The sequence below is a fragment of the Manis pentadactyla genome, chromosome 4, assembly GCF_030020395.1.
Source record: "Manis pentadactyla isolate mManPen7 chromosome 4, mManPen7.hap1, whole genome shotgun sequence".
Classification (NCBI taxonomy): domain Eukaryota; kingdom Metazoa; phylum Chordata; class Mammalia; order Pholidota; family Manidae; genus Manis; species Manis pentadactyla.
In genome coordinates this window covers 34,995,151-35,009,048 of record NC_080022.1, presented here as the reverse complement: position 1 = coordinate 35,009,048, position 13,898 = coordinate 34,995,151, and the positions used below count along the sequence as shown (strand labels likewise).

Genomic DNA, 13,898 nt, shown 5'->3' with positions numbered 1-13,898 from the left:
CTGACCTCTTCTGTGATTAATGAGCTGACGATTCTCCATCAATAAGGAATTAACCTGGAGCCCCTACCCATCAATAGTCAGGAGTCCAGGTCTCTAGCCCACCCCCAACCCCTGACCGAGTGCTCCAGGGCCGCTGAACAGACCAACCCTGCCCAGCTTTACACACTCTAGCCAAGTCCTTTTCCCCATTGCTGCCAGGAATTAACCCCTTAACTGCCTCTGTCCACACCACCCCATGACCATCCCTCCCTACACACATACACACAGGCAGCATCTGTTTATATTGGTTTAATCCATGTCAAATGTAGTTTACAAAGGGAAAGGACAAGTACCTTTGTATAGAATATACAGACACAGCATCACACCATGGGGCCCACGGGAGGGGCGAAGGAAGTCACTTTTCCCTGGGAGCAGCAGCTGTAATCCCAGGAATGGTTCTTGGCAGAAGGCTGGGGAGCCAGGAGCACCATCCTCCAGCCCCAACCTCAGCCTCTGCTTCAGCTCGGTTCCCATTCCCTGTACCTCCCTCCTCCCCCATCTCCTTATAAAGAGCCCCAGGAGCTAAGACTAAGGAGAGGATCATGTCCCTTGGGGCATGTGCCCCATGTCTGGGAGAAGAAATATACACCACTGAACACCGAGCACATGGGAGAGGAAAGGGACACCATGGGAGAGGGAGAGGCAGGCCCCCCAAGAGGTGGATGGGCCGAGCCCCCAGCCAGCCCTGAGGAGGCACTGCTTCCGGGTGTTTAAAAAAAAAGAAAGAAAGAAAATAATACAACAAAAGGGGAGGGAACAGGGTGGAGGGTGAGGAGTCCCATTTATACACAACATTGTAAACATATACGGTCTATATTACATGTGCTTCAGTCTGGTGTTTGCATGTCTGTCTGTCCGTCGGTCAGTCTGGGGGCTGGATCTCAGGAGCCTTGCCCCACCACTCCCCCAACCTCCACCTCTCTGCCCACACTGGGAGCAGAACCTGGAATAGGTCTGGGCCCCAGTCTTGGTGGTAGCCAGCAGGCAGGGCCTGGGCCTCAGCCTCCACTGTGGCTCCAGAGTCCTGTGTGTGTGTATGTGTATGTTTGTGTGTGTACGCTATGTATGTACATGGGGAATCTGTGTGCAAGTATGTACAAGGGGGAAGGTCACATCACAGAGGTGGACAGGTGGAGCTGCTCGAGGAAAGGCCTGTCTGGGGTGGCCAGCTCACAAGTAGATTCTCCGAAGGTCTCCAGGCGCTGTGATGGTGTTGCACTGAGGACAGAGCTTCTTGGCACCCTGCAGGAAGCATAGGGAGGGCTTTGGTTATACATGCCATGCTGCACATTTGCGCATGTGAACACCTGGGCCTGCAACTTGTCTCCCTGTACCAACTGTGCTGAGACCTTGGTCCTGTCAGCCCAGGCTGGGGATGCACAGGCAGCCTTGTGAGCAGGCAGGCTGGCAGACTCCTGTGTTGGGGGGACGCCAGGATCAAACCGCCTGGCCAGCCCCGCAGCGGGAGCCCCGGTAATGAGAACAAGGCTGGGTCCAGCTGTGGCTGCCGCGGCCCTAACAAGATTACACGCGGCCTTTGATCAGGACACAGAGCCCACGTCCGGGCCTTTTATTGCTGTCTCCGGGCGACATTTTAATGGCTGCTCCCGAGCGAAGAACAGGGGCAGGAGCTTGGTAATGGGAGGGGGAGGGGCTGAGGCCCTGGTCGTGCTTACCCACACCCAGCCTCCTCCTGACCTGGGTCTCACCAGTATGTGTGATACATGGACCTTCTGAGGGGAGGGAAGGATAGGGGGAGGGGAGCAGGCAGTGAACCCACTGAAAGGGAGAATTTAATAGAGCTGGGTTGGTGGAGGCGAGAATGCAGTGAGCTTAGGGGGTGAACATCCTGGCTTCTAGCTATGTTCTAAGCTCCTGCTCCCCCTTCCCAAAGCAGGCTCAAGCATAAGCATGGACATCTGGGCAGTACCCCAAACAGCCACCCACTCTGAGAACCCCATGCCACCTCACCAGGGTCCGCAGCCAGCACTCCTCACAGTGCACATGCCAACACTGGATGGATGTTAGGGGCATCGAGTATGAGTCCTAGGGAGGAGGTGGGCAGAGAGGGGGTCACGCTGAGGCTGGCCCACCCTCTAAGAAATCCAATCACAACAGAGAGACCCTCTCCTACCCCCAGAGGGCACTGAAGCCTGACCAAGGGCACCCCTATGTCCCTTTCTCTCACCATGCAGATGAGGCATTTGTAACGGTCCCCACGGGATAGCTGCCGTTCAAGTTCCCTGACCCGAGCCTTCAGGGCCTCAAATGTGGTCACAGCTGAATCTTCGGTGATTCTGTAAAAAGGGTGGTATAGCTGGGCAGGTAGCAGGGGGGAATCCTTAATGTGAACCTCCAGCCCACACTTCCCTTGAATTCCAGAGCCACATTATGTTTCCCATTCATCCCCACTCTGCACCTGCCCCTATCCTGCATCTGTAAACTCTGCATTCCAGACCTGAACTCCTCACCCTCCTTGTTCCTCCACCTCCATCCTGGTAGATTTCTAAACCAGGTTACCTGTAAACCATTCTCAAACCACCGTCATTCTAAAAACCTTCCTTCCCAGATGACATAAAAACATCTGTCATCTAGTTCCTAGTATCTCTGGACTCTCTCCATTTCTTCCCACCTCTACCACCCCCAGCTAGCCCAGGGTTTGGTTTCTTCTATGGGTTACTCCACTAACCTGAAAGGCCTCTCTGCCCCCAGTACCCTCATTCCATCCCACTCTCCCGGCACTAGAATTCTGCAAATTTGACCATATCTACTCCCAGCATTTCCAAGTCTCTCTCATAGTGAAGCTCTACTAGAACTCACAACCTCACAAGGGCCTCTTCAGTCGAGCCCCAGCCAGCAGCATCCCTAGGTGCCACCTGCTCCATCCACACCAAACCACAAGTTTCTCCACACCTACCACCCTTCTTGTTACTGTGGCCTCTGGGCACTTCGTTTCCTCTGGGTCACACCCACCTCCTAACTCACTAGTTCCAGCTCATCTTTCAGGCCTAGTCCCCACCTCCTCCCCAAAGCCCTTTCCACCCTCCAGCCAGCACTGGCATTGATGGCTGCCTCTTCTGTGCTCCTCCCGCACCCGGTACTGGGCTCCACCGCAGCAGTGGAACTGTGCATGTCTTGGTCCCCTCTGCTAGATGAAGTTCCCTGCGGGCAAGCTGCTTACTCCACCAGCACTGACTATGGACATTAGTCCCACATTAGGCATGTACAGATAAGTAAACATTTGCTAAATAAAGAGCCAGACCAACCCCCAGGGGGAGCGGGAGATGCAGGGACTAGACGAGTCCCACTTAATCTAGGTCCCTGGGCTACAGGCCTGGTCTACCTTAAGGGCTCCTTGTTTCTTCCTAGGCACATCAGATGCCCTGGAAGTCCTCACCTGTTGTCCAGGCCCTGCACAAGAAGGTCCTTAAAACTTCTTGGCGACTCTCTGGGCTGCTATGGTGAACAAGGAATAGCCAGGACCATCTCCAGTGATCCCTCCTACCCCTTCTACAACAAGGGAGAACCTTGAGGTGCTCACAGAGGGAGAAGAATGCTCCCAGAGGAGTAGGAAGACGGTACTGGGGATAGGCATTGGGGAATAATGATGATGATGATATGAATAAAGGAGCTAAAATTTATTAAGCACTTACTAAATGCCAAAGATTGTACTGATGGATTGAAAGTTATTACCTTATTTACACCTGACAAAACCCACACAGAGATCTAATATTCCTCTTTTACATAAGAACCGAAAGCAGCACAGAAATGTTACGTAGCTTGTCCCAGGTTCAGAGAGAGCGGGGTGTGACGGGCTTCAAACCCTGGCAGGCTAACTCTGTGATCAACCAGTAACTGTGTGAGTGACCATTGCTCTACACTGGCTGTGCCCAGGAGGAGACGGGTCTCCAAGCCAAGGGAATGGTAGGAACAAAGGCCAAGAGGTCCCAGAGTCCCATCTGGCTGGAAGGCTCATCCATGGGTGAGCAGAAGGTGCCAAACTGGGAACAGAGATTGTAACCAAGACCTCAGATGCCACAATTGGAAAGGGAAGTTTTTTTTTACAGGTAGCAGGAAGTTGTTGAGGATGTTGGGAGAGGTAAGAGCTGAGGTTTAACAGCTATTCAATCAGGAACAAAGTGGGCTGAGGTGGAATCACAAGTGTATCATGGTGTGGGCAAGGATGATCTCCTAGGGTGGGCTGTCTATCAGCCCAAGAAAACCTGAAAGCTTACTGGTGGTCTGTCCCTTCTGGGTCGAAGGAGTAATGGAGGGTGCAGGGAGATGGTGGGTAATACTCCATGGGCAGCAAACTCTGATCTCTGACCTTCCTGTTTCAGGGCGGTAGCAGCAACACAGGTGACTTGCTGATGGCCGTGTTCCCTGTATCAGGGATGTTCTAGATCCATCATCACCCCAAGTCCATGGTTCTCTCTGCCCTGCCTCTCTCCACAGGGAAGCTGCACAAGGCTGACTCCAGCTCCTTCTAACACTGGCTGACTCCCTGGGAGCGTTCATTCAACTTTCCAGGCCTGGGAACCTTCACCAACCCCTCCTTCCTCACAAGCACCTGCACAGCTGGCTCCTCCCTTGGCATTTTGCCCAGTGCCATATGTGCCATCTCCATCTGGATTGCTGGCAAATTCCTGACAAGGAGTCAAGGATGGGTAGCTGTGCTCCCTTCCTCTCCAAGGACCAAGCTGGGCATTTGCTGGTCCCATGTGGTTTTTTCAAATATTGGGAACTAAGGCCTGGAGCCGAGGCTACCCCAGAGAAAACTCTCAAACCCCTAATCAGAGAATGAGCTAGAGCTAGAAAAGCAAAAGGGATGGAACCAGGAGAGAATGAAGCCATTTCCCACTCCATCTCCAAAAGCTCCAAGGCCACAACAAACTTCAGAGGCCACCCTACCCTGGATTTGCTCAGCACCTCTCTGACCTCTCATGTTTGCTCTGGTGAAATACCTACCTTCCAGCCCGACCCAGGCTGGTTGTGAGCTATTTCTGAGCCCCTCCAGGACATGAGGTGGACAATGTCTTGGAAGAAGCCATGGCATTGTCTTCCTCCTTCCCTGGGTTGTGAAAAAGCTTTAAGAAAGGAACCCATATTGTTTTTGAGTAAGAAAGAAGTCACAGGAACTGAAGGGTGCCAATTTTGATAGATCCAGACCCAGTGGAGATCTCCGCACATGACTGAACTAGTCCCCAGCTCTTTCCAGAGAGCCCCGCTTGCTGGTGCCTATGCTCACACAGGTGGGACAGAAATCCCAAATTCCCCAGTCCTGGGTGGGTAGTACCCTCATGGATGGCCACTGGCTCAGGCCCCAACCTATCCCTCTGGCGCCATCCCTGATTAATGATCTTGTCTTTCTGATTTATGAGCAGCCCCTCCAGACGAGGGTGGGTGCTCCTTACGGCCCCGCCCGCCCTGCTCAGCTGGAGTAGGAGAGAATTATTAAATAAACATCCATACGTCATTCCTCCCCCCCACCCCAAGCTGGTTGCGCCGAACCCGTGCGGCCCGCTCCAGCGCTGACACGGAGCAGCTGCGGTGATTCATGGGCAGCCGGGCCCTGAGCTGCGGCCCATACATCATGCCAGCAGCACTCGCGGCCCCGGCCGAGATAAACTGATCAACCACAACGGGCTGGAATGAATTTATGACAACACAAAATGGAGGGAAACAAATGGGAGGTGACCCTGGGCCACCGACCCGGCCCTGCACTGGCCTGCAATCCACTCTCCTGGCAGAAGGCAAGATGGAACACTGGCCCTGGAATGAAGAGGCTGCCTTTTAACCCCAGCAACCTAGCCTCCAGTGGAGGGAAGGGTGGGTGTGGGGAGTTAAGCAATGGCCAACAGCAGCGGCTCCAGGCAGCCCGACCTGGACGATGCTACCTCCTAGGGCCAGAACCAGTCTTGTTTGGGCTTCTGGAAAGGCAGTAAGGTGCCCAGCTGATTTCATGTCCTTGTGGCTCCTGGGGATCCAGGCCAGGGGCTGCCCAGATCTGGGTAAAGTGCTAATGGATCCCGCTTTCCCCTGCCAAAGAACCCAGGCCAAAAATTCCTACTAGATGTGATGAGACCTGATGCTCCTGCCTAAACCCACTGTAAGCGCCACCCAGGACAAGAAAAATGAAACCAATTTAGCTCCCGATTAAGAAACAGAAACTGGAGATGAATCAAGTGTGGTGGCTGGGCTGGGCGGCCATACATCACATTCCCCGGGCACAGGCTGCCGCAACGGGCAGGCAGACAGGCGGACTGCTCCGCCTTCCACCAAGGCTCCTGGGGCAGTGGCCCAGTGATCAATTCAGAGAGTCAGAGAGTCATGCTTAGCAACAGCTGGGCCACACTGCTGGTGTGTGCCCAGGGCTGCAGGACTTAAGCTGCATTTGGGAGGGCTAGGAGCCCTGGCAGCAGGCCTCCCTGCTAGCAAAGGGCCCCTTTCCCTTCCACTAAACTGATGAGCCAGGGGCCTTCCTCCTGGCCAAACACTCACTTTTCGATGTCGCTATTCTTGCAGGTCTTCTGCATGGCCTCCTGCTTGCTGCTCTCACCATTGCTGGTAGATGGCATCTCTGCTGAGACAGAGAGGCAACTCATACTCTGGCCAGACTGGGCAGCACAGATGAGGGGTTGGGCTTGAGTTAGCACCACTACCCAAGGGATGTCCCTCTCCCTCATCACTCTTGAACTGGGTCCAGACTTACCATCACTGGCCCATTTAGAGAACTCAGGTGTGATGCGTGTGCTGGGGGGGCCGCCACTAGGGAAAAGGAGGACAAAGAATGTGAGGCCTGAAGGCAGACAGGACAGCCCTGAGGGTGGGTATTGGGTTGACCCCTGCTTCGGGGCTTCCCATTCCTCTGTCCCACCCGCCCAAGCCTGTGCCCACACTTGCTTTAGGACTGCGCCCCGGAGGGCCTCTCTCTCCTTGGCTTCACCAGGCTCCTCGCCTGTGCAGGGGATGATGTCAGCCTCTGTGTATCTGGCATGGTGGTCAAGGACAATAGATCCCAGTTTGCAGTAGGCCATGAGGGTTGAGCCCTCAAGAGGGCTCCCTCTGGCCAAAGCTGAGACACTCACCCCAGTGAGGGGGGTGGGCAGGTGGATGGTGTGGGTGAGTAGAGGTACTAGCTACTTTCTGATTCCCTTTGTCCTGTTCCCACCAGCCCCACCTTGTCCCACAGTGCCCCAAGGATACTGTGGCTTCCCATACTCCAGAGTGTCATCCCCATCCACATCCAAATCAGCATCACTGTCCGGATTCTCTTTGCCGCTGCACATGACGAAGCCAGAGCCTGTGGGAAGCAGGAATGTGAGCGCCAGGGCCAATAAGACTAAGCCAAGAGTGCCCCTTCTGTTGCCTCTAGATAGGGGTCAGGTTTTGTGCTAGGTAAGGCCCAGATAGAAATGTGGGCCTGAAAAATTGAGAGTCAGATACTTAGGTGCTCTTGGCTTATATTTCATCCCCTGTTACTCTTTATACCTCACCCTTCTCTGCTACTGCTTGCTGCTCCAAGTGATCTCTGCTCATAAACTAGCCCATTTATACACTATGTTAGGTCCTCAGGAGATACCAGTCTAGGCCTGCTGTTCACATGTCTTCCAGGTCTGGGAAGAATAGGAAAAGGACAGAGAAATTCAGGTCTACAAAGCTACCCCCACCTGGGCAGCCTGGTCCAGCCTGACAAAGCCATCAGAGGGGAGAACAGGCTGGCTAAGGCCAGTCAGAGCTGTAGAGCAAGACCCCTAGCCAACGTCCTGATTTTGGCCGCTAGGTCCTTGCCAGTAAAAACACCAGGCAGCTGTTCAAATATTTGGTGTCTGAAGCGCCTGACATTAATTATTCATCTCTGCCTCACTCAGCCCAGATTCCTGGACAAGTACAGTTATAAAAGGATTAGGAAGGCACAGACGAGAGAGGACAGACATGCACACCTGCTTCTCAAAGCAGTCTATAAGGGCAAGCAGGCTGAGTGGAGGTAGGGCCACAGGCCTGACAGGCAGCTGACCCCACACAGGTGCATTTGGCCCAGCCAAAGACAGACTCTTGGCCAATGAGGAGGGGTGAGGTGCTAAAGCCACATTAGGCCCACTCACCTGCCATGTGGTCTGACTTCTAGGACCACCCTTCCTGAGAGCCCAAGGTCAGGGGCCACAAAACTGCTTCTCCCTCCCTGCCCCTGACTTCACCCAGTGGTCTCAGACCACATCTCACTAGCCAGCACAGCAGTCCTGCCAGAACACAGAGAGATGAAGGTAATGGAATCTGTGGTGAGTGGATTTCAGCAAGGAAATCATTACAGAGGAGAAGCAGCAGCTCAGGGTTCTGCCTAATGATCTCAGAAATTTCTTCTTGTCCATTTCTTCCACTCATTAGAGTTAAGTCTTGGCATGGGTCCTCAAGCCTCATGTCTGTTCCTTCACCCTACCGACCCTTCTTTTCCTGCTCAAAACCATCTATGGCTTCCCATGGCATGCACAATCAAGTCTAGGCTCCTTGGCCAGCTCTTGTCAACATCTGGATGGACCTACTTCCTCCACTCTTTCCCTCACTTCACTCCATAGGCCCAGTGCATATGGACTGACTCCTACACTTCAGACATAACCTGCATGTCCTGCTCCTAAGACCTTTGCTCATGCTGTTCACTCCATCTGGAATATTCTCCATCTTCCAAGCCCATTTCAAAAACATTTTGTTCCTGATCCTCTTTTCCCTTGCACGTATCTGGTTTCTGGTCTCAGAAAGGTTCCTCCAATCCCAGAGGTTAAGCAGCAGGAGGGAGAGGCCAGGCACTGCCTCTGCTCCACCCTCCCTGACAGGTCTCATTTGTCCTCCACACCGAGGCACCAACACACTCGAGGCAGCAGGCAGGTCAGCAGCAGGGCCATTAGGCTGAGAAAACACCAAGTTACAGCTCTGTCTCCTTTTCCCAGCCAGGTGTCCTGACAAGCAATTCTTGCCTGTGGGTGAGTGGCACCTCTATAAACCCTCTGACAGTTTGGGAGACAAACTCTGCCATCAATCAGAATGTAGCTATCACGTTCACTTACAGCCTGTGCCCCCCGGAGCCCTGTCAACACTCCCCCGCCCCCAAGTACATGCAGCTTGGCAGTCAGCCTCACATCCTCGGCTCAGCCCAGTTCTGCACTGTGGGTGGGCAAAAAGGAAAGCAAAGATCCTAAGGCAAAGCCGAGAAAACAGGACACCCCAAAGCTGCCAGGAAGAGTCCCAGCTTCTCAAGACATACAGCAGCTCTGCGGCCTGGAGTCATACTTCAGTGGAGCATAGCTCTTTTGGTTTTCCCAAATCCTACATGTTTTCTCATGCTCCCCATACCTTCATACTTCCTGTTATCTTTGCCTAGAACCTTTTCTCTCCTGGTTTACACAACAAATGCCTGCTCACTCACCAAGTCTGACTTGCTCATCCATGCCTTCTCCTAGTGCCTACAAAGTAGTTGCTCTAGAAATAATTCCTGAATGAACTCTCATTTCAGTGACACTCTTTCAACCTTCACTGAGATCTTCCTCTGTCTCACTTTGTCTCCAGGACACAGAGTTTCAAGACCTGATGCCTACCCTCAAAGCACTGAGGGTGGGTGAGATTTCCTCAGGTATTTCTACATACATGTCCCTTCCTTAGTGTTTCCCCAGACTCCTGTGCAACTCCACACTGATACTTATTACCACATATTGTCATTGCCCCTCACCAGATTGAAAGCCCAAGTCTGACTCAACTGCTATCATTTGGTATCACCCAGCCAGGTCCACAGCAGATGGCATACAGCACACCCCAGCAGTAATGGCTATAAGCCAACGGTGTGATTGTTAGATTCTGTGAGCCCTGTGCCAGAAGGCAGGCTGAGGCCTGATTAGCTGGTGGCCTGGAGAAACCTTCCCTATTAGACCCCAGTGGACAGTGACCTTCTGATCCTCTGACCAGTCGGGCAGGACAAAGAGCAGAACACATCTTGCTTGCCATGGAAAAGGCTTCTCTGTCTCTGGTCCAAGTGGTTTATTTTGACCCTGACCCCAGCCCCAGGGAACAGATGTTGGGAACCCCTCTCTATCCCTATAGGTGTTCAGAATAGGCCGCTGCTGCCAATTTCACTCTGGTGCTGCCCCAGCCTGCTCCAACCTCCTTCCCAGCACATTAAACTTTATTTTCTTAATGAAATGTCACTTGCTGACTTCTGGCAGAATCATAATAAAAAGAAACAGCCATAAAGCCATTTTATACAGACAGCGACCCCGCCAGCTTGCCCCCCACCTTCTGCTGAGAGGAAGGCTCCACAGTCATTTTATATTCTCAGCTGCTGGAACATCCCAAGCCAGTAGTCAGAAGCAAGATGGCACACAGAGCTCCTTTCCAAGCCTCTGGCTCCTGTTCAGCATAGCTCCCGGGCTGACAGGCAAGCTGCCACTCCCGCTGCTATCCGGGGAAGGGACTTGATGCCCCCAGACCTCCAAGATGACCCACAGTGCTCTTTAGTCACCAGGGAGGCCCCTTTGCTGGAGCTCGGCCCCACACAGGCAAACTAAGCCTGATGATCAATGACGCCTAGGCCTGGGAAGGTGGGCAGTGAAAGAAAGTCCATCCATCCTCACCCCCCACCCCCAGAGAACACTTCACAATAGAGAGGGAGAGGGTAAGTGCAGAAATGATAAGCAAGTCTGAATTGTATAAAAACGACCCCTGTCTCATAAACTCATTTCTTCCTGGGTCATGGAGAAGGGAAAAAAGCCAGTGTTAATTCAATCAATTGATCAGGTGATTGATTGAGAAACTGGAGATGCCCATTTATTGGGGGCACTAGAGTCCTGGAACCTGAAACCGCAAAACAGGGGCCATTGATTTCCTCACCTGCTGCTCCCAACAAAACTAAGCCCAGGGAGAAAGGTAAAGTCTTGGGGCCCTCCAGTGGCATGGGCTGTCCAAAGGCAGGGGTTGGGGGGGGCAGGGGCTGTAGGGGCAGCAGCTTCCGGAGAGTTTTACACTGGAATTAGTTACAGATGCAGTTACGGTGTCTTGTGTAAACGCCATCGATTGGGGAGCTGACAGTCTGGGGAGCGGCGATGCGGGACAATCAATCGGCCTGCAGTGTCACCTGCCACCTCGCTGAACAGTTGACAATGCAATTATCCAGTGTGGAGGCAGGGAGTTGGCGTGTGTCAAACGTACTTAGCCACTTTCCAGGCCTCCTCAATAACGCGTTTCACTGCCTCATGTCAGGAGAGACGCAGAGAGACACACGCCGTTTAAAACCATTGATACTTGCTCCTTCTGCTTGCACTCCCTCTGTCCTAGCCTAACAATTGTGTTCCAAAAGGCGATTAACTCTCGTCAGTTGCCATAGGGGACTGAAGGTGCTCTGCTCCCTGCTACTTCTCACCCCTCCCACCAGGCAAGTTTTAACTAAAGGTGGTAAGGAGTTAGAAGGCCACAGCCCTAACCCTTCCATTCCAGGACTGCCTGTTACTGAATGGACCAGGCAGCTGGGCTGGGCTGGGGGACATTTTTAGCACTCAGGGCTCCCATTTTTGGGGATCAACATGCTAAAGAAGCCAGTAGCTAGGGCGAGGCTGGTTTCTCCATGCCCTTGGACTCACAATACTTTTCATCCGCTTGAGCCATTATCTGCCTTTGAAGTTTTACCATGCAATAGTCAGTTAAAAGATCTGGGCCAAAGTTGCCTTGCCTATCCTCTCTGAGTGCTCTCATCCCAGGATACCTGAACCAGCCTGAGTCAAAGAAAGGAACTTGAGAGAGATGCAGGCCTTAGACTAGGATAGGGCAGAGTACAGGCCCTGCCCAGCTGTCTCTCTCAGGACCCTCCTTCTCCCGTCACTCCACCAGTTTGATCCAAAGGGGCTCAGTGCTGGATTCTAGCACAGAATTTCCTTTGGGGTTCAGAGATACAGCTGCAACACCTTCCAATTCCTGTGCAGCCTCCTGGGAAATTCCTTCATCTCACCACTCCTGTGTCCACATCACTGTCACCTTATCTGAAACCAACCATTCCCATGTTTTATCTCCAGCCTGTCCATTCCAGATACGATGAGCTCAGGCCCCCCAAATCTAGGTGGGTGAACTTTCACTGGGAACCAATACAGGGGAGGGATCAAAGCTCACTAAGGTCAATGCTCTCTTCTAGGACCCAGAGGCTAGATGTAGGAAACAGGGAAAGGTGAGGCTCATCCATCCCATACCTCCTTTGACTAAAGGTAGAAACAGCTTGTAAAATGGCTGTATAATTAGGTTTTCCTTGTGGCCTTATGCCCTAGCCTGGAGTTCCTTTGCCCTGCCCAGGGCTGGCATGGTGGCTTAGAAGAGCATCTTTCCCCCTAATTGCTGAGCTCTTAGGGAAATGTTGATGAGGCACTAGACTGTATGTACTGCCCTTTGTGCCAATTTTAACTGGGTAGGGAGAAACAGACGCAATTATGTTAGCGAACCTAAGGTTCTGGGAGGACAATCTATAGCTTGGGCACATGGACTAGGATTTCTCCTAGAATTGGGTAGGCCAGGAGTGTTTCCTCAACACTAGAAATTTCTTTCAAACTACCCTTGAAACCTGTACCTATTTCCTTTAGCCTCTTTAAGATCTATTTCCAGCTGGACCTGTCTCCATGCTTACCTGTTCTGTCTGGTCCTTCATTTTGTCCTAAAACCCCAATTCCAAGCACTCCTTGGCCTGAGCTATCTGGCCTCACCCTCAGTAGCCACAGGTCCACCTCTAAGGTCCAATCCCCTCAGCCAAGTGTCTCCAACAAAACTCTTGCTTGTTCGTTGGCCCCACAGCAGACTACATTCAAGGTAACCAACCAATTTGCTCCATCAGACCAGCTCCCAGTGGGCCTGGTGGGAAGCTTTGCTGAGGATGACGACAGGGCCCTGGTCTGGGAGGAGGGAAAGTGGATGATCGGATACAGGAACTTATCTGCAATTCTTCAATTCTTTCATATCTAACAAGGACAGCAATCTCTGTTCTGTCAGCACGTACAGCACAGCTTAAATGGCCTCACTGCTCGCCTGCTCATCCTGCCTCTGCTCCCTCTCTCTGAAGTTGGCTGGGCAGCTTCTTCAGCCAGCGTTATCACTCCCTCTAACCGGTCTTGGCAGGCAATCTAATTCCTCCTGAAAAGGTCACCGCCATTTTAACTGCCTTTCAATCACATTAAGCACGCGCTGCCCGGCTTGCGGCCCGGCCCGCCCAGAGGGCGATCAATGCACTGCACTGACACCGGCCAGCCTGGCAGGCCACACCCAGCCCCCCAAGAGTTGGGGACTGTTGGTCCTGGCCAGGGAGGGTAGGCTGACAGACGGCCAGCATCTGCACGCAGGGTTTCAGGGGCAGGGGCAGCCAGGATCAGCCAGGGATTCCTCTGACAGCCCTCCACCTCTGCCCCGGGAGCCTCAGCACCTCTGCTCCACCGCATCCCGCTCTCCGCCTTGTGGCCCCTGCTGGTCTCGCTGTGTAACGGCCTTTCAAGTCGGCCTGCCTTTCGACTGCACTAAGCTGTTTAAGAGGCGGCGGCAGCTTCTATCAGGGAAGCTGGAGCGATTCTCTGCAGATAAAGGCACCTCCAGCCCATTCCCCCTTCAAGTCCCACACTCATCCTCGCTCTCCAAGTCACTCAAAGAAAAGCCCCCTTTGAACTCCCCTCAGGAATTCTTAAAGGGAACAGCCTCACAGCATAAACACTCAGGGAGAACTGACCACCGCTCAGGGACTAAGAGCCCCTCACACCACTCTGCGGGCGCATCAGCAGGCCTTACACAACTGCATCCCCCTCACGCCGTCTGGTGCCCAGAAGCCATCAGGTCCAGTTCTGTGCCAAGAAAGCTGA

The 13,898-nt window shown here is 53.0% G+C and overlaps 1 protein-coding gene across 5 annotated transcripts in view; it reads right to left on the bottom strand.

Moving 5' to 3' along the window:
* Window positions 1-273: 273 nt before the first annotated feature.
* RNF220 (ring finger protein 220) overlaps window positions 274-13,898 on the bottom strand; it is a 212,774-nt gene continuing 199,149 nt past the window's right edge. For 3 of the 5 annotated variants that reach the window (XM_036893143.2, XM_036893145.2, XM_036893147.2), the window contains 7 exons: window positions 7,246-7,342; window positions 6,943-7,029; window positions 6,752-6,807; window positions 6,541-6,619; window positions 2,228-2,336; window positions 2,011-2,085; window positions 274-1,281 (listed from right to left, as the gene is read on the bottom strand). In XM_036893143.2, coding sequence (XP_036749038.1) covers window positions 1,210-1,281; window positions 2,011-2,085; window positions 2,228-2,336; window positions 6,541-6,619; window positions 6,752-6,807; window positions 6,943-7,029; window positions 7,246-7,342 — 575 coding nt within the window. In that variant the 3' untranslated portion in view covers window positions 274-1,209. Of the gene's footprint in view, window positions 1,282-2,010; window positions 2,086-2,227; window positions 2,337-6,540; window positions 6,623-6,751; window positions 6,808-6,942; window positions 7,030-7,245; window positions 7,343-13,898 lie in introns of all 5 variants that reach the window. The other 2 variants (XM_036893142.2, XM_036893144.2) reach the window with 1 other exon arrangement.